Here is a 20940-nt window from a genome sequence, read left to right on the forward strand (position 1 = left end):
GAGGACTGGAACGATGGGGAGGATGGATTCTCCATGACAAACTCCGGGGCTGTCTCTTGAGAGTGTATCTGACCCCATGCTCAAAGTAAGCCTCTTAAGAACATGGTTTGAAGAACAAAACAAAACCAGCCCCAGCTTCCACCTCAAACAAAATTCCAGCCTAATTTTGAATCAGCATGTCTAGCTTAGCATGACATGGAAAGAATGAATGTGCTTGGGACAGCAGAAAATCAGTGTAAATTTTCCAAGAGCTCTTCGTAGCTTGCTAACCAGTCTAGGGGACAATATTAGTTGTATCCTAGCAGCAACGCTTACTGGCACATCTCTGTCTACCTTCAATCTGTATGCCTCTAACATACCGGGTGGGTGGGTGGGGGGAGAACATTCTGAGAACTGCCGGTTTGAAACTATGAATTCTCCTAATTCAGCAATTTTTCTTTGTTCCTCTTGCAATTTCTCGCTGAGGAAATCTTTAAAAGCTGACCTTTTAAGGTTTGTCCCTTGCTGTTCAATTCCCGCTGTATGAAATCACAAGGAACCCCACCCCTCTGTATCTTAGTATGATTTTTTTTTTAAAGAACATTCCTCGCCTGCTTCTTCCCATTTTTCCTGGTTCTGTGGTCAGCAAATTGATTTGAAAGTTAAGAGCTTGAAAATCACCATCTTAATCTTTCTGCCAAGATTTTATAGAGAAGAGGAAAAGAGTAAGACCACCCTGTCCTTCAGCCCAGAAGATGCAGCAGGTGGAGAATCTGCTACACAATTCTTTTAAAGGTTAACGAAACAGGCGAAGAAAAGGCTCTAGTGTACCTCAGAGAAAAAGAGCAGTGTGCAAAAATAGTTGGTGTAGGAAGGTGTGCGTGTGGAGCCTAGACCAGACATGTTAAACACAAGGCCCGGGGGCCAGATCCGGCCCGCGAAGTGGTTTCATGCGGCCCGCGAAGCCATCCTGGAAACAGTGAGGGAATGGCCCCCACTGCCTTGGCCCTGGCCCAGAGACCCTCCTTCTGCCAGAGACCCTCAGATCTGTCCCACTCCTGCCCAGGCTCCCATAGGCACCCTTGATGCGAACGATGTAGAGCTGGCCACGCCCACCCAGTAGGCCATACGCACTCTAGCCACGCCCACCCAGTAGGCCACACCCACCCTGGCCATACCCACCCGGCCCCCTGAGGGCAACTGCAATGCTGATGCGGCCCTCAATGAAATTGAGTTTGACACCCCTGGCCTAGACCTACTAACAGTGTCACTGTTGCTCATGTATTCAACTCAACAGATGGCAGTATGGTTAGCAAGCAGTGTTGTTTTCCCATAAGAGGTAAACATTAACATTCCAACAGGTAAACAAAACATTATTATTGGGCAGTCTGTATTCTATTTCACCAACAAGCTGGGAACTTTGTTTCTTCCAAATCTAGATCTAGATGGCATCTAATAATCTCACTTGGTTTTTTTATTAGTTTTATTCATTTATAACATAAAATGTGAAAATAGAAAAGCAAATAGTAGGGGACAACAGTAGAAAAAGGGAAAACAAAAAAGGTGTGAAGAAAGGGAATGGAAGAAACACAAGGCATTGACTTCCGACTCTCTCTGTTGCAGTAAAATCAGACGTTAAAATCAAATCTCAACTTTTTACATTTCTATAGTAGTGTGCAGTAGCCATTTCTGTATTGGCAAATCAGTCTAATCGGTAAAACCCAAAATCTTAATATCATTTTTTTCCACCTCAAGCACAAAGTCCAGAAGTGGTTTCCAAGTAGAAACAAAAGTACTTATGTTCTTTTCCTTTATCAGCACAATCAATTTGGCCATCTCTGCTAATTCCATCAGTTTTTGTAACCGTCAGTGGCGTAGCGTGGGTTGTCAGCACCCGGGGCAATTTGCGCCCCCTAACCCGGTGACGTCATGGCACCGCCGAAAAGACGCGCCCCGCAGCGGCGTAGACTTTCCAAGAAGAGTCGCGCGCATGCGGGATGCTTCCGGGTCCCTCTCGAGGGCGGCTGGGCGGGGCTCCGACCTGCAAGAGCCGCTGCATTCAAGCTCGCACGTGAGCCCCGCTAAATAAAGCCACGCATGCGCACGAAGCTAGGCCAGCCGGCCGGCGGGTCCGTCTTCGCTCGGCCAAGCCTGCCGGGGCGCCTGCGGGGCGCTTGCGGTTGGCCTGAGCCTGGGCGGAGAGTTGGGCGCTTCTATTTATTTTATTCAGTTTATGTGGCCGCCCATCTCACCTGCCGGACTCGTTTCGCTTTGCAAGAAAGAGCAGCTCGAGAGCGGAGCCAAGCCGACTCTGTGCAGCCCTTGGGGCTCCCTGAGCAGCTCAGTGCGAGCGCGCCCCCCCAGATGTTGCGCCCGGTGCGGCCCGCCCCCCCTGCACCCCCCACGCTACGCCACTGGTAACCGTTCGTCCACGGTAGGAATCGAGGCATCCTTCCACTTTTGTGCATAGAGCAATCTTGCTGCTGTCAACATATATAAAATCAGAATTTCATTTTTTTCCCAGTTCTCTTTCCATTAGACCCAGAAGGAAAGTTTCTGGTTTAATCTTTATGTTCACTTTAAGAATTTTCTGCATTAATGTATGAATCCTACACCAATATTTCTTTGCTTATCACATGTCCAGCATAAATGATAAAAAGTCCCTTCTTTACATTTGCATTTCCAACATTCATTTGAAATACCTTTATACATTCTATCTAGATAACTTATCTGGTGTTAAATACCAGCGATATATCATTTTGTAAAAAATTTCTTCTAAGTTAGAATTTAATGTGAATTTTAAGCCCTTTATCCACATATTCTCCCATTGTTAAAACATCACTTTATACCCAAAATTCCCTGCCCACTGGATCATACAGTGTTTTACATGTTCATTTTCCAAATTCAATTTTAATAATGTTTAATAGACCCTGGCAATTATATGATCATCACTACCACATAGTAGGATTTCCAATTCATTCTTAGCAAACTCAAAACCATGGCCTTTTTTGTCTAGTTGAAATCTTTCCTTCATTTGTTGATACGTAAACCAGTGACAAGCGTGACATTCTAATTCTTCCTTAGGTTTGAAGATGGGGGTCTCCAGAATTGAAAGATACTGTTTTACCATATGTCCACCAGTCTGGCTTCACCACCATTTCTTTTCTAAAAAAAAAGCTTCTTAGGGGGACACCCATAGGGGCAATTTTGTAAAAAAACACCTTGTTTTATATTTATTCCAAACTCTTAATATGGCGTAACAAATCTGTTGGATGGCCATATTATTGGTGAAAGCAACCTTAAAGCGAAAGGATGAGGTCTGGTAAAATTTAAAAGCATTCATCCTATTCAAATTAATAAGTCTTAAATAATGCTTAACTTTTCTAACATCCCTTTTAATCTAATTAAAAGAATCCTGGTGAGATCTTTTAGAATTGCATTAGGCAGGCTTCTTACTAAGTATAACTATTCCTCTCTGTTTTGGAAAATAGTAAGTTACAATAAGCTAACATGCAATGGTGTTTCTCTGACAGGATATTCAATGTTTTGGGGGGGGGGGGGAAATGGTAGTCCTAAGCTAGTACACTATGCATCTGTTAAGCATACCCCAAAGATCCGCTTTTAAGCCCAAAAGAGCAGTGCCCCAAACAGGCTAGGTGTTAGTGTTTACAGAACAAAATGTCTAGCAATATAGCATGTGCAGACATGATCTATTCCAAAACTCTGTGTTATCACCAGTTAAAAATATTATGGTGTCTGTAATGTTCTGGAGTTGCTTAAAGCTATTGTTAATGTTAATAGAGAACTTCAGGCATTCTTACCAATGTGTTACTTTACATATTTCTTGTCTCAGCTTCAGAGGGCTCTAGATAAAGTGGATTATTTGCACCTTTTGTATCCTGAGTTCAGGTAGGGACACTGTAAGGATACGGCCTTATTTATGATTTTGGATGGACTCTGGAGGGATCAGGAAAGAGATGGTGTGACTGTCTTGATCCTTCTGGATCTCTGAGGGGTTTCAGGGATTGAGAGTGGGAGGCACTGTTTTGGAGTGATTCTTCCCCTTTCTCCATAGCTATTTCCGGTCAGTGTTCGTGTGGGTCTAGCTTTATTTAGTTCCTCACAATGTGCAACACCTCAGGGCTTGGGTGTCTCACTGTCCCTCTTCAAATATCTGTGTGAAAACCATCCAGAGCTGGTATGCAATTTGGAGGTCCTCCTGAATTTGTGGCTTCTACTCAAAGAGCAGGTGGCCGTCGTGTTTAGGGAGCTTTGTACAGATACAATTCTTGCATCACTTGCACCACTCCTGGACTTTGTGGTCTTGCTCATGCTCATTCATGCTTTGGTTACTTCCTCTTGGAAATGCAATGTGCCTACATGGGGCTGCCCTTGAAGACTATCAGGAAATTACAAGTGGTGCAGAATGCTGCAACTCACACAATGCTGGACACCCCTTGGTTTACTCATGATACACAACTGCTATGTGAGCTGTTCCAGCTCCCAGTTTCTTTCTGGGCATAATTTAAGGTTCTGGTTATTACCTTTAGAGCCCTACATGGCAGAAAGCCAAGTTATTTGTAGCGCTACCTCTCCTGAAGCTATCGCTTGCTGTGCTAGGCCGGACAGGATAGGCACACCCCGAGTCCCATCCTTTAAGTGTTGTTATTTAATGAGACCTCGGAAGTGTGCCTTTTCTATAACAGTACTGCCCTGTGAACACCCTTCTTCTGGGGATCTAGCAGAACTCCTATGCTTTTAGGCTTCTCAAAAGCCAGGGACTGGGGTAGTGTCTAGAGATTGATGGATTGGAGATGATGGGTCAGGCTGCTATTTTTCTTTTCTTGATTTTATTATTGTTGGGAGCTGCCAAGATTTGGGTTTTACAAGATGGGCAGCCATATAAATGGGCAGCCATATAAATCTTTTAAATAAATAAATGTCAAAGCAAATTAGTTAAGACTAAGCTGTTTTAATAAATGGTATTTATTCTTTTTAATTGTTTTTTCCTAAAAGCTAATTATATTTGTGTGAAGGTTTGCATGCTATTTTCAGCAAAGCATTAGCCTAATAAATTGTTATGATTATTTCCTGTGATAAATTCTCCAGATCAACCATATTCTGCTTCTTTTTTTTTACATTAAACGGCTTTTTTACTAACATAAAAATAATGATTTTAGAGCTGCTGCTGATGCTTGATTTAGAATACTTGTACAAATCTGCAAAGAAGCCAAGAATTCCCATCGGTGTGTGGAAATGTCTGAATTACAATTTAGGTAACATAGGGAAAGTTGAGTCTCTGTTCAATTGCTCTAAATCAGTGGTTCCCAACCAGGGGGGCAAGAGGACATTTCAGGGGGTGCGAAAACTTGGGTTTTCAAAATTATAGTGTATATGCATAATTCGTTGCCGTTATTTCAAACTTTTGTAAGGGGTGCAAGAATATATCAGAAGCGTTCTAGGGGTGCGGGGTATAGAAAAGGTTGGGAACTACTGCTCTAAATAGAAAGCGTGATCAGAATTTTCCTAAAGTGGGATTTTCAAATTAAAGCAGTAATACTATTTCATTATTTCTCTGTATCTGCAAGATAGATATTTATTTGATTGCATTGCTCTCCTACATTTCTACTAATTGCTTAAGATGGCAGCCTGTACAGGTTTGATGCCCGAGCAACCGCTTTATCTGGTACAGGTAGTCTTTGCCTTATGACCACAGTTGTTAAGTGAGTTGTACCCAATTTTACAACTTTTTTTGCTGCTTTAAGCAAATCACTGCTGTTGTTAAGTGAATCATTCGGTCTTTAAACACTTCTACCTTTTCCCATTAACTTTTCTTGCTGGAAGCCAGCTGGGAACATTATAAATGGCAATCACGTGACCCCCAAGATGCCTCAGCCATTGTAAATAAATGCTGAATGCAAAGCAACCAAATTTTGATCACGTAATTGTGGCGATGCTGCGTTGGTTATAAGGGCAAGAACTGGTGGCAAGTTGCATTTTTCAGTGCCATGGTAACTTTGAATGGTTAGTAAATGAATGATTGTTAAGTCAAGGATTACCAGTATATTTGGCAACAAGAGATCTATGACCCTCTTATCCAGTTGTGTAGGGACTGGAATTTGACCTTCTTGGTTCCAATACATCACCTTGTCTATTATACTTCTCTCTCTTTCCAGCTGCCAATATTTGTAGATATTTAAAATTACTGATGAAATGTAAAACATAATTTAATTGGGCTAAAATAGTCTTTTATTTTAAAAATGAAATGATGTTTTGGCATCTTCCGTGGTTATTTTTGAAAAGAGCAGGTTTTATGAGAGAGAAAGCTTTCAAAAGAATTTTTGCCTCCTTCTGGTCTGAGGTGAAAATTGCTTTAGAAAATAGTTAATTGTTCAATCTCCTATACCAGGGGTGTCAGACTGCCGGCCTGCGGGCTGGATGCATATGCCAAAACCGCGCCAGCAATGGGGAAACAGTCACAATATATTGAGACACGTGGCGTGACATTGTGAGTTTGACACCCCTGTCCTATGCAAAAAGTAATTTCTTTATGTAATCTAATGTGCTTGTATATGCTTTACTAAGAAATAGTTTAAATTGAGTTCATTGATTGTAATTAACTGCTGCCACCTTATATTATTGCATAAATGGGCACAAAAATGCATTGCCTGAATTACAGTAAGCTAGTGTGGTTTGCTTAGATTTGGTTCTACATAATTTATAACCTTAGCTATGGTTTCTTGTTTAATGTTACCTGTGAACCAGGCCACTCCAGGTTTGTTCACATGATACAGCTGCTGTAGTTACAGTTTAGCCATCAAAACTTTCCAAATGGTGAGGCTTTAAAGCACCTGCCTATGATATAGGGTGCAGTGTCTACTTTTAGATAGAATAACTTAAGAAAAGCCATGATTTGTAGTTTATGCCTTTAATAAACCATGGTTCCAATGCCATGATTGCTTTAATGTGGCTCATTAAGATGGATGAACCAGATACAAGATGTATGTACTACTGCAATTTTTCTTTACATAACAGAAGTTCTGCGTTTCCCCGAAAATAAGACCCAGTCTTATATTTTTTGCCTCCAAAAGAGGCACCAGGTCTTATTTTGGGGGGATGTCTTACCTTAGGACCACTGCTGCCAGGCCTCCCACACACCAAAACCTGTCATGCTACTGCCTGAGTTCTGCAGCTGCTTGTGGCTGCATGCCTTGTGAAGCATTGTGCCACTGCTGCCACTTGCTGCAGAAGGCCGCAAGGCTTGGCGTGGTGAAACATGTGGCATCCTGCCATGAGTGGCAGCACCGATGCAATTGGCATGATGTGCCACATGGCCTCCTGCCGCGAGCAGCGCAGTCAGTGCGACAAGCCACGCAGTCATAGCATCTACATGGATCTGGGAAGTTAGGGACAAGCAAATCTTTTCCAAATGGTTGCTAAGATAAGTGCTACTGCTCTTTTACATGGAGGCTTCTTTCACACCTTCCCATCATGGTCACCAAATAGTTTTAGAAAAACAGGAGTTGCAGCTGCAAAAGTGTGAAGGATCAAACTAAAGATCTCTCACACATGCGTGGCTTTCCTGTCTCTCCAAATTCCTGCTTGTCTCTCTCTTAGCAAACATTAGTGGTGTGGAGAGAGTTAAAACCCTTTTCCATTGCAGGGTGTAATTCGTTGTGCTGTATCATCCTAGTTCTAAGCATGCAAATGTAGAGTAGATCCCCCTGCTCTCAATAGGTCTTTCTTTCTATGTAAGCATAAATGGGATTGCAATCTTCAAATTGTAAGGTTGAGAATAGTACTTATGAAAATGTTTACTGAAAAGGAAACAAGGAAAGGACTTCCCAGGCACCTTCCCTCAAAGATTTCCACCCCATTCTCCCTCTTGAGTTTTTGCAGCATCCTCCTGCTCCTCCCTATCCACAAGCCAGCACAGGCCTAGCCCTTGGAAAAGCCGCAAAGACTTAACTTTTCTCACAAGCATTGGGGTAGGGTGAAGCTGAGCCCAGAAAGGGCTTTTGGGGAAGATGTATGGTAGTTGTGGATGCCAAGAGTTTGCTGTAATGGATTTTATGCTTTTATTGTGCTTAATGCTTTTACTGCTGTTTGCAAGCCGCCCAGGGTTATGTTGCATAAGGGCAGCTATAACTGAAAGCAGAAAATTGAGCAGGATCATCTCTATTTCCACAGTAGATTTTTGGAATCCACAACTGCAGAGTAAGAACAGAATATTTCCAATGGAGGGAAACCGTTGAGAAAGGGAACTGGGGCTTCCCATTCCTCTCCTTTAAGGGCCCCTGATACCAGAGTGTCCTTGTGACTAAAGAGCAGATTGCATAAGGGTAAAATGGATTCATTTTTTCAGGTTTGAGGCCATTGCTAAACAGGCCACAGGGCTAGGAATGGGAAACGTGACCTTGGGGACCTCAGATGTCCTTTGGAAGACTGCCCTAAGATGTCAGCCATGTTTGCTGATGATCTTATTTGGGGGAAAACACATAGCGAGGATCCCCAGGAATTTACCTCAGAAACTATTTGCTAGATTGGGAAAATGTTGCCCTTCACCATATGAGCAACTCCTTATAGGAGTTTGTTCTCCAAAGCTTCAAACCTGAACAGAAATATGTATGTGGAAATATCTGGATTAACTGCCGCTCGACTTTGCAATCTGATTTGTGTGGAATCCTGCATTCCCCCCCCCCACACACATGTATTATGAGCATAATCATCCTTAATTCTGAAAGCGGCTGCATTTATCCACCATCAACACCCCCACCCCCACCCCGCTTTGCAGCCCTCTCGGCAAAGCTGCTCGGGTAGTTCGCCCTCCCTTCTCTTCCCTCGGTAGTGGAAATCCCCCTTCAGCCAGATGGGCTGCGAAAAAGGATGGGTGGGGGGCGGAGGGTCTGGGCTGAGATGGGCCGCGCTGAGGTGGGGAGACGGATAAGGCGGAGCTCCGAGCCGTAGTTTCCTTCTGCCTCCGCCTCCACCACCCAACAATAGCAGGCCCCGAGTCGGGCCGTGTCGCGGGAGGATGCGCCAAAGGTACCGGGGCCTCAGCGGCGTAGGCGAGCTCAGGCTTGGTCCCCAGCCCACCGCCCGTCCCCGCTTTTAGGGGCAGGCGGAGGGGGGACGAAGTTCAAGAGGGCTGGCGGAGAGGCTGAGGAAAAGGTTACTTGGGGGAGCTTAAAGGAGACGGCGGGTGGGAGGGGGGCGAGCGCTTTGGAAAATGTCGGGTGTCTGAAATGGAGCGCTAGCTGGGTAGCTGCTGCAGCAGGAGTCCTTCAGGGAGCCCGGGATAGGGGAGGGGAGCTGCCCCGACTTCGGAGCCATATAGTTTCGAGAGAGGAGGCACGTTTCCAAAGCTCTCCCGGAACCGGCAAGGAACGTGTGGATCGAGGAGCGTCGGGCGCGTGTAGGGTTTGCGGGAGAGGAGGACGTGTGGTTAGGATTGGAAGGCTGGTAGCGCTGTAGAGCTTGGAGGGGAGCGGCGGGGAAACACGGTCTGCGGGGTGGGGAGAAGCTTTTTTTTTTTTTTGTCTCTCGACGATCGCCCTGAAACTAGACTTGAGGACCTGGGCTGTGAAGTTCCGCTGTTTGACGGGATGCATCTGTAGCAGAGGAGCGGGATCTCGAAGAAGGCTGTTGCAGAACGGCAATATCTTGAGATTTCCTCGCTCCTGCGGCAGGATGGCGTTGGTTCTTTAAAAAAACAAAAAGATCACTACAGTTGCATTTCTTTCTTCCTGGGGATTTAGATTGAAGTGACGCCCAGGTGTCTCCGTGTTCCCTACAGTCCATGAGATCTGTTTAGTCTCTTTGTGCCATGCATATAGAGGTTGGCCCTGCAGTTTCCCCTTTTTCCCTCCCGCTCCCCCCCCCCCCAAATATCGGGAATGCAATGCAGCCAAGAAAATGTAGGCTTTTTCAGTATGCTAGATTTAAGTCTGCTGAATGCCCTTGACTGCTTAAGTAGCCTGGAGTAAGTGTCCTGCGAGCCCTTGGCGGGGCTAATAGGCGCAAAGACCAGCCAGGACTGCGTCCTGGCGTGCAGCAAAACGTGTAAGATGTATAAGACAGAGGAGGGTGTCTTTTTTTTGCAAGAGACTCTGGGAACTTGAAAGTTTGGGGAGGGGGGGGAGAGGAAATGGGAAGCACTCTATTTGCAAGACAGAGGCTGCCTTTTTACAGGGAGCTTCTATTGCGGCTTATTGGACTATTACAAAGCCACTGTTGAATCAGGAATCCCAAATGACAGATTTCATTAATTCACTGTATGTCTCAGAGAATGTCACATATGTCAGTATGGTGGAAGTGTTGAAGGGGTCACAAGTGAAAAGCTGTGGTGTCAAGACACTCCTGAGCCAGCTTCAGCTTGATAAAGATTGGGAACTCCTATGTAATAGGGGACCTTCTTTTGCCAATCTAGTTTCCATCTGGTATATTGGGCTTGTGTTTCCTTTACAAAGATAAAAAACATGTTACTAGGGTTTTTTTCTTTTGAGGGAGGGCAAAACTATTTACATTTTCTTGTTGGAGCTCCAGTTAAGGTGGAATTCCCCCCCCCCAGTTCTCTTGCCTAAACCTGCTTGCCCTAGTTTTCTTCCAAGCTCAATCACATAATTCAGAGGTTTTTGATGCTGCCTTTAAAAAGCAGTATTCAAAGAGTTTATTGTTGTGTTGTTTTATGAAAATGTTAAAATATATAGGATGATGCTTCTAGTTTCCGTAGGTAACTCCTGGGTTTTTCTCTCACCCAGTTGTTCTGAGGATTTTGGAAACTCTTCTGTCTCCCCTGGGCTGGAAAATAGTGAAAACTTCTGGGATGTGGATGCTAAGCATAAATTTCTGTGCTGGTTGACTGAACTAATTCACTCCTCTCTTGAGACTCCTTTTTCTTCAAGTTCCAGTACTGAGAGACAGCAAAAGAATTAATTATTACTCAGTTGTAATCAAAATGCCAAAACCAGTGAATGCATTGCAAGGAAAGTAGATTCTGTAAGCTTGGCTTTTTAAAATATGGTTAAGCCAGACACATTTTTAATATGGCCAAGATGATTTAAATATAAGCCGTTCTGAAAATAGATGCATTTTAATACCCTGGAGCAGTGTTTCTCAATCTGAGCAATTTTAAGATGTGTGGACTTCAACTCCCAGAATTCCTTAGCCAGCCATGTTTTTTAAAAATGCCAAGATTGAAAACCCTGCCCTGGAGTGAAATTTGGGGACGAGATGGGATAACTGAATGGGGTCAGAGGGGAGAGAAGATGCTCACATGGATGATTTTTAATTAGTATCTTGCATATTTGTTCCCCAAAATCCAGAGCAGTTTTCTTGTGCGTTTTAAAATCATGCATTTTGCAGGGAAATATGATGGTTGAACATACACACATCTACAACTTTCAAAGATTTTTAAAAAATTCTATTTGAAACTCTGAAAGGGTGAGGCTGAATACCAATCCTGCATTGCATATGTTTTATGTTCTCAAAGCTAAATTGAAATGCTGGCTGGGTTCTTCCTCCAGGGATAAAATTAGCGGAGACTGCATTTGTCTTCATCCTTTTATACTCTTCAGGGAATTATTCAACAATTTAGAGTAGAAAATGAATACAGTGATCTAACTTTTCCTCCTTCAGACCACTCTGAAGTAATTTCTTCAGCAATTCTGTAATTGGAAAAAATTATTTGAGTTAGCTGGCTAACCCCCTCCCTCATCCCAGACCTCCCCCCCTGCCTTTTCCAATTATAGCCTTTGGGGTTCAAACAAATCTGGCAAAGACCAGGTTGGAGTAGATTGAGCCATAGGATAAAGATTCTTCTGTCCTCTCTTTAATCTTGTTTCTTATTATAAACTTCCATGTAAGCGATTTGGGGTTTTTTTTTCCCAGAGGGGCAGCAAAAAAATAATTCTAGATCTTTGAATTTCTCAAACTCCCATGTGACTTTCAGGTTCTCTTTCAGGTTCTCTAGCTTTTTTTATATAGGCAAGAACACTTCTTGTATTTTCATGACCCAAATTTGGGTCTCTATGAAAATGATACCTCAGCATTTGATTCAAATTTTGGTTTGCATTGCTAGTTTGGTTTCTGCCCATTCTTCTAAGGAGCTCAAAATGATTTTTATTCCAACAAATCTGTGGGGTAGGCTAGTCAGAGAAGCTACAGCTGCAACAACCACCACCACCACCGGTAAGCCTTAGGGCTATGTTGATGTACCTCCATTTTAAACCTTCACCTATTGGGCTGCATTTAGCAGCTTACTCTGTTTCTCAACTGTAGCAACTTCAAGATATGTAGACTTCAACTCTCAGAAGTTCCCAGCTGATGTGGAAGCTGGCTGGGGAATTCTAGAAGTTGAAATCCACATGTCTTAAAAGTTGCCAAGAGAGTGCTCTAAGGGATAAAGGAATTCATGTAACTTCAAAATTATCTTGGTCACTTCCTTTAGAAGCTCATTAACAAAACAAATTGCTGGTTAGATGAATGTTGTCTCTCTCAGTAGAACTTAGAGGTACCCTTGAATGTATAAACAAAGAGCAGTCATCCTATTTGGCTACTCACTGATAAACAGAGAAGTACATAGTTTTATTAGGTTTGTCATTTACAGTGGGAACATGGTATATGTGGGATTCACCAATAAATTCCAGATTTGTATTCATGCATTTGCAGGTTTTATATGAACCTCCAACATCAAATTCTGCATTGGTACTGCAAAGCTACAAACATGCTGGATGAAATACTCTGTTGCCTTCAGTACAGCGGTTTCTGGCTTGCTTCCCAATATCGTGGCAATCTTTCATAGCAATTTACAGCACTAATTCCCCCTTCCTAAATCTGACATTTAGCTGCTTGGAACCTTAGAATCCCCTGAAAATTACACACTTATCAAACTCTGCATAACTTGTGCCTGAGAAAGCTGGATTTGGGAAAGTATGTCAAATTACAGATCAAGTGTAAAACAAGATTAGGCGACTTTGGACACTGTCGTGGGTTCCTTTATGTATATACCCAAGTCAGTGGTTCCAAAATCCAAGAGAGCCAACACAACCACACAGGTCCTTAGGCAACACACACATAAGCACTCAAAGGCTAGTCCTCACTGCTCACTACTCCATTCCTTCCCACTTCTACTACATTACTGCTCCAACTACTACTTACAAGTCCTACCTCTGGAAATCAGTATATCTGCTTTATGCTGCTTTATAATGCATACACCTCCTTCCCTCTCTCTCACATACCAACATTCCCACCCTCAGCTGCTTCCCTGCTCAGCTTGTATAGGCAACAATTGCTGTAGTGGCTAGAAAGAGGACTTAAAGGGACAGGACAACAGTAGCACAAGTGCTGGCCTCTCACAAATAACCCCTGTGTGAGTGAGCTTGGTTAAAAACAAACAAATGGGGGTGAGGGGGGGTGTTTTTTGTTCATTGTCTCAGATTGCCCATATAATCCTTTGAGAGTTATGTTTAGCCCCTACACCAGGGGTGTCAAACTGGTGGCCTGTGGGCCGGATGTGTCACGCAGAGGCCACGCCCACCCCAGCTCTGCAAAAGCAAAAAACATCACGATATGTCACGCGACACGTTCGAGATTGACACCCGTGCCCTACACTCTTGGGTTTTAAGCAGTCCATAAAGATGCATCTTTTTCAGTCAGGCTGATAAATTGTGAGGTGATTTTAGTATTTATTTTTGTTGTGACTCATGATCTGTCTCTTTAACAGTTTATATTGTTTTTAAGTTCTGTAAGCTGCTGTAAGAACTTGCTAAAGCATAAATCAAATAACTTGCTTGCAAGATTTCAAGGTATGGGACTGGAGAAGAGCTTCTTTTTCCAATTTGAGTTCATAATACATCAGAGCAGTGTTTCTCAACTTTAGCTTCTTTAAAATATGTGGACTTCAACTCCCAGAATACCCTAGCCAGGTAGTCCACATCTTAAAAGTTGCCAAGATTAAGAAACACTGCATCAGAGACTGAAGATTGCTAGGCTTAGTGTGGTATATCGTCTTAAAATCACTGACAGAGAATGTGGATTGTAAGCCATGGTTTTAATAATGGTTTGCTGAACAAACCATAGTGGCTTGGTTTTTATGTCATATAAAACAGTAAAGCACAGTTTGTAAATAATGGCTAGATTCTCAAGTTGCATTAAACCGAAAGCCAATGAAATTTATGGATTAAACTAATCAGATGCCACAGGAGGAGCCTGCTCCTCCTAGGCTGAAAAAGCTCATTTTGGCTAGACATGAGCATTGTAGAAGCTCTGCTGGATTTGACATTGGTCTATCACCCCTGGATTCATTTTCTTCTCTCTGGTCAGACAGCTTGACCTGGGGAAGTTTGCAAACTGAACATAATGGATGATGAGAGCCTTGCTTCTTATCTTCAATGTATTAAAATCTGTCTCTGGTTGTAGAACAGGGCTCTTCAAACTTGGCTCTTTTACGACTTGTGGACTTCAACTCCCAGAATTCCTCAGACAGCGTGCCTGGCTAAGGAATTCTGGGAGTTGAAGTCCACAAGTCGTAAAAGGGCCAGGTTTGAAGACCCCTGTTGTAGAAGGTCTAATTTCAGTACTTCTGATTATCTTCTGGACTACTCTGTTAACATGTCCTCTTTAAAAATAACCCCATCCTTTAAAAAAACAAACAACTCAGTATCACCTGGGATGCTGCAGTAGTGAATGTTGTGGTTTGGTTGTTGCTTTCCTGATAGATGTTGGCTTGGGAGCAGAGGAATACTGGACGTAAATCTGTAAAGCCAAAGTCCTTCAAGGTGAACCAGCAGATTGGCCCCAGCTGCATCAGATGTTTTCCCATTCTTTTGTAAACTGAGCTCTAGCAACCGTCACAAGCATGGAATGTCACAAGCATGGAATGAGACGTACCATGGGGAAATCCTTGGAGGAAAAGGACTGTGGGGGTTGGATCTTTGTGTTTAAAAATAACTCTCGTTGCAGCTTTCTGCTGTTCACTTACATTGCCTGAATGCTGATATATCTCTTTAAGGCAACATTCCTTTGATGAAGGGTGCTCAGCCCTGAACTCTCTTTGCTTCTCTTTCAGGCAAAAGTGATGAAGGGAAGCCTGGAGGTTGGGCTTGTCATAGTGTCCATCACTGGGCCCTTGAAAAAAGGTAAGAAAAGGCTGGAAAATTGCTGGGCCAAGGCATTAGCTGGGGTCATACATCCATCCTCCTGATATTGGGGTGGGTGGGGGGTGGCCAAGCCACTCTCTGGACATCGCTTGCAGTCCATCCAATTGTAGCAAGATCAACTTGACTGAATTTTATTAGCACAGTTTTGTAGTACTTTATGAAAAAAATTAAAGGAGGGAAAGTGGAAACAAGACCTCTGGAGGCTTCAATTTCTCCCCCTCAACCCTTCAGATGGTCTTCTGCACCCTTTGGGATTATCGGGGGCTGAACTGTGACCCTAAAGCATGCTGTAAGCACAGATCATAACTCTGCCATCATTCCTGTCCATCCTTTCTGTTTGAGAAATCCCAGCTGTATCATCGGAGGCAGCTGGTAAATGGCCTTGCTGTAACACCGCCCCTCCCCTGCGAAATTGGGGGTGGGTCTTCTATTGTGGCAGGAGCATGAAACTTGGCACTCTTATGTGACTCTCTCTGCCCAAAGGAAACAATGTCTGAAATAGAGCTGCAGAGCAAGATGAAGCCGGAAGGGGATGGCCATGAGCCAAGGACACCCCAGGACCTTCTGCAGAGACTCCGGGAGCTAGAGGTACAAGGCCTCATCTTGTCTTGCTGATTTAAGGGGTTCTAGAGACCAGAGCACCAGCTGAATGAAAGGCTGACAGAAGAAGTGAATTGAGATCCCATTGCAAGCAATATGTTTCTTGGTGACTGCGTAGTATCTATTTCACTTGAATGTGAGCTGCCTCCCAGCATTGGCACATATAGATGGTCTTCAACTTAAAATCAGTTGCTTACTGACTGAAGTTTTGACAGACCTACCTGGGTGGTACTTACGACCTGGATTAGAGGTACTGAGTGCTTGAGTGCACTGGGGCACATTTGTAGTCATTTGCATCAACTCACTATCATGGAGCCACGATTTCTGATGGTTTTGCTGAAACCCAGCATTTATCTCGATTTTTCAGCAAAACTGTTAGCGAAGTATGGATTCACTGAGCAACCATGGAGTTTCATTACCATAACTCGAGGACTACCTGTACAGAAATGATGTGAATGTTATATGAGCCCCCTGGGGGAGCAGAGGCTCGTACAGTTGAACGATCTAAATTAGTTGTTTTGCTCCCTTACTGTTACAAGCAAGAGTCGTTTACTCCCGATTCTCCAGAATTGCTACCCTTTTTCCAACATGGTGTACAGGGAAGGTAAAATACTCACACCAGACACATATAAGCCCAAGTGAATCCATTAGGTGAGTCAAGTCATGTGGATTCCTTTTCTGCCTCTTCCTAATGTGAGTTATATGCACCTTGCACAAACATTGTATTCTGGGTTTTTGAGGGGAGTACGTGACACACGTCTACAAGGGACGGGACAAGAATCTAGTTGGTCTGCAGCTCTGGCTTTTGAAGGGAGGTGCCAGCCATTGAACCTAGTTACCGTAGCCCCTCACTCTTTCCCCCTCGGCACAGGTAGAAAACATAGCTTTGCAATGCTGCAGAATAGGAATTTTTAAGGACGAGAAGTGGGGTGGAGCAGAGCGAAGAAGGAAAGTTGTCCATGCTTCATTTCTTTTCCCATATGCCTCCTGGAGAAGAAACTTGAGGTCCTCGTTTTTTTCACCAGCAAGCCTGACTCTTCTCTATGTCCTCAGGCAGAGAATTTGGCTTTGGTGCAAGCCAACGAGAACCAGCGGGAAACCTATGAACGCTGCCTGGATGAGGTACTGCTTTTCCTTCTCTTTCTCAGACAGCACCTTCGGATGGAGGCCTGGCTTCTCCCCTTGTGCTTAGACCTGTTTCTTCTTCTTCTGCAGGTAGCCAACCACGTGGTGCAAGCGCTGTTAAACCAAAAAGTGAGTCCCCCTCCAGGCTTGGTCTTTGGGGGGTTGAAGGCCTCTTTAAAATTTTGACTGCTGTTAAAGTAGAACATGACCAGGCACAAAATTCTGTAGAAAGCAGACTGGTGAAATTACTCCAGAGGCTTTGTCCCACTCTGTTTTTCCTAGGCCTGTTTTTCCCACCTACCCACCCACCGTTTCTCCTTTTTATTTCCCAAGAATGCCTTTCTGGATTGCGGTGGCTTTTCTGAAGTTATAGATGATATTAGCAACTACTCTTTTTCTTTAAAGCTGTGCAACTTTCCTGAAACATTTACGTTAGCAAGCAAAGGAATGGTCTAGGCCAGGGGTCGGCAACCTTGGCTCTTTTATGACTCGCGGACTTCAACTCCCAGAATTCCCGAGCCAGCATAGCTGGCTCGGGAATTCTGGGAGTTGAAGTCCGCGAGTCATAAAAGAGCCAAGGTTGCCGACCCCTGGTCTAGGCCAAGGGTAGGCAACCTCGGCTCTTTTATGGACTTCAACTCCCAGAATTCCTGAGTCAGCATAGCTGACTCTGGGAGTTGAAGTCCATGAGTCATAAAAGAGCCGAGGTTGCCTACCCCTAGTCTAGGCCCTTCGGTGCCTGCACTTACTGTATCCTGTGCTGGATTTCTTTAGGAGGAGAAGAAGGAACAAACAGAGCTCTTGTATATATTACGGGGTTGGGTTTTTTTGTACAAATCAGGGGTGACTTCTGGATAATGGAATTGTCTGTGATCTTTCTTCTTGGACTATGCACATTGTAACTGCTGAGTAAGAAGGGTCAGGCCTGCTTGTGCTCAAGGGAGAGGTGTTGGTACCACAATTAACCTCTGGCTCAGTGGGTTAGGATGCTGAGCTTGTCGATCAGAAGGTCGGCAGTTTGGCGGGTCGAATCCCGAGTGCCACGTAACAGTGAGCGCCTGTTACTCGTCCCAGCTTCTGCTAACCTAGCAGTTCGAAAGCACATAAAAATGCAAGTAGAAAAATAGGGACCACTACGGTGGGAAGGTAACAGCGTTCTGTGTGCCTTTGGTGTCTAGTCATGCCGGCCACATGACCACGGAGACGTCCTCAGACAAGCACTGGCTCTTCGGCTTTGAAACGGAGATGAGCACCGGCCCCTAGAGTAGGAAACGACTAGCACGCATGTGCGGGGGAACCTTTACCTTTACTGTACTGAAAGAAAGGCAGGAGACCTATTAGAAACAATTAGAAAGTGCCTGTTGCTAGAAGTGTGAATTCTTCCACCAAACTCTTTCCTGTGATGGTGATATTCATACCGCCTTTTAGAGTAGTTGAAATGTTCCCGTTATTCCTCACAACTTTCTCAGATAGATCAGTGCTGCCTCTGTTCCAGATTAGGCCCCTTCTTAAGCTGGTGATAGGGCTAAAAGCCGAATAAGGACTTTGTAATTCACATAGGGTCAAAAGCAGAGTATTTCATGCATCCTTTCCTCTATTGTTGAGGTACAAATCTGAGCTCCTTGGCCTGTGGTCTTCCCCAGAAACCTTACACGCATCCCCCGCAGACCTCTGCAACTGGTTTTAAAATTGTAATTAAAGAGAGAGGATGAAAGTGAGTAAGTAAGTTTGGTTGGAGGATAAATGTACTCTAATTCTTTTTTTTTTTAATAATGAAGTCCCGTTTAGGTTTTGGGCTCAGTTTTTGGAATGGGAATATCAGAAGAAGTTTGACTACAAGTACAGCAAGTGTTCTCTAGAGTCAGAGATGAAAAAAATGCAATCTGGGATAGTATTCAGCCCACTAGTTTCCTTTGTGGCTCCCCCAAAATGGTTGGGCTGATATGACCCTCATTTTGTATTTTGTGTGATGGGGCGGGCGTGGGGCTAGAGGCAGAAGAGCTACCTTCAAGTCTTGCAGATACTTAGAATGCTTTTCAAAAATCTCGAAATTCCCTCTGAACCAAGGACGTGGCTTAGCCCACTTTTGGAGTGCAGTTCTCATTGTTTCAAACAAAACCATGTGTAAATCTTGAGCTGATAGTGGTTGTGTATCCCTGATATAGATGAAGGACAGGCAGATAATAGATCTTAATTGCTTGGTATCGGTCATTGCGTTTGCCTCTGATTAGCTCATTGTGCAAAGCTGCTTATTAATCTTGGGGGGGGGGGATATTTCACTTGCATTTTTTGCATGCCAAACCTGTGTCCTGATCTGTATTCCCAGGCATCAGCAGAGATGGCTTCAGTACTATGTCTTTCTCCCTCCACTTCCTCCTCTACAGGTTTTGTCATGAGTGTCGGTGTCTGTTAAATATGATCAAACATTTATGCATGTCCTTAACCTGCGCTATTTGTGCAAGTCACAGGATTCAGGGTTCTTTGGGAGGGGATTTGTGTCCCTTGATGGCAAATGCTGATTACTCCCGAATCCACTCACCTAGAGGATTCATGTGGGGAGGAGAGAAAACCAAACAAGAGTTTATGCAGGTATTCTCTTGACTAGCTTACAGGTTTACCTCCTCTTTTCTCAGGATCTCCGTGAAGAATGCATAAAGCTGAAAAAACGGGTCTTTGACTTGGAACGGCAAAACCAGGCTCTCAGCGACCTTTTCCATCGAAAGCTGACTTCTGGGTCTCTCTCCCAGGTATTTCCTTTGCCTTCTACCTTCCTTCTTTCTTATGTGTAGACACGATTTGTTTGCGGGGTGGGTGGGCTACAGGTGACTGCATACAGAGAGCACCTTGGAATGATAGTGCTGGAAAGAAGATTGTTTATGTAGTCCAAGTGCTTGGGGAAATTTTGCCTTTGCGGCTGGATCGTATTCTTCTCCGGTACCTTTATTTAGTACGTGAAGCCAAAATCTGGTTAGTCATAGGTTACCGAACAATTATAGTCACTTCGGGGGTATCTGAGCGCTAATAAACCTTGGTTAAAAGCAGGAGTGCTTTATCAGTGGGGCTGCTGGGTTCACATGTTTTTCCCAGCAGTGTGGAATTGCTAGAAGTACATTGCGTGCATGTGTGTGAAGGTGCTGTCGTTCAGGGTGTTTGCTCTCTGCAAGAGGTCTACTCGAGCCATTCGTTCTGTTAATTGTCTTCTTCAGACGCCAACCCATCCAGCTTCCTTGCTCTCCAGCCCGATCCCAATCTCCCAACCAGGCACAGTGGAGAAGCTCCCGCTTTCATTTCCCCTCGGACGGTGCCTCTTGCAGAGAGAGGTATGTTCCGTAATTCTTCGATTGCCCGTTCATTTTTGGATTGCCACCTGCAGGTGCAGGCTTGCTGATGCTTACTGCTGCATTGTTGGGCTACTCATACAGCTTTCCTATGCACAATGCTTTGTTAATAGTTTAAGAAAGGGAGAGTCGTACGTTTTTTGGAATGGGGCCCCAGAGCCATTAATTGATGCAGTGCTGCACAGCATAGACTGTTGATGACTCTTGACTCTCAAACCATTTGGGGCCAGTGGCGATTTTCTTTTCTTTCCCAAGGTTTGGGGGGGGGGGGCGAAAGAGGAAGATCAGAGTTACCAAAGGAGAACTGTTGCATTGTATGTAGGGAAGCGGAGGTGAGATTGTTCCTTCAAAACTGGTTTCAAAAGTTGGGTGAGTCAGATTTGTTTGATTGATGGATGGATTGATACATGTTTCTAAGGTCACCCAACTTGATAACTTTGGGCAGCCTAATGAATTGAAAACAAAGTTATAAAATAACAAGCACAAATAGAAAGAAAAGGTGGTCACCCCAGTACAGGGGTAGGCAACCTCAGCTCTTTTATGACTCATGGACTTCAGCATAGCTGACTCAGGAATTCTGGGAGTTGAAGTCCACGAGTCATAAAAGAGCCGAGGTTGCCTACCCTTGCCCCAGTAGAAGAAAAGTTCCACTAACTTCCCTGATTCAGATAGAGAGGCTGCAGAGAGGCATCTTCCTGGACTCGTGGTTCTTGCTTGAACGGAAGCAGCAGCTGTGCCTA

General features: G+C 44.1%; 1 protein-coding gene across 1 annotated transcript in view; it reads left to right on the forward strand.

Moving 5' to 3' along the window:
• Positions 1–20940, forward strand: part of NCKAP5L (NCK associated protein 5 like) — a 50357-nt gene that overhangs the window by 19214 nt on the left and 10203 nt on the right. The window contains exons 2-7 of the mRNA XM_081320394.1: positions 15047–15116; positions 15621–15725; positions 16791–16859; positions 16953–16991; positions 19496–19609; positions 20069–20182. Coding sequence (XP_081176520.1) covers positions 15627–15725; positions 16791–16859; positions 16953–16991; positions 19496–19609; positions 20069–20182 — 435 coding nt within the window. The 5' untranslated portion in view covers positions 15047–15116; positions 15621–15626. The remainder of the gene's footprint in view (positions 1–15046; positions 15117–15620; positions 15726–16790; positions 16860–16952; positions 16992–19495; positions 19610–20068; positions 20183–20940) is intronic.

The sequence above is a fragment of the Vipera berus genome (assembly GCF_964194415.1).
Source record: "Vipera berus genome assembly, chromosome: 2".
Classification (NCBI taxonomy): Eukaryota; Metazoa; Chordata; class Lepidosauria; order Squamata; family Viperidae; genus Vipera; species Vipera berus.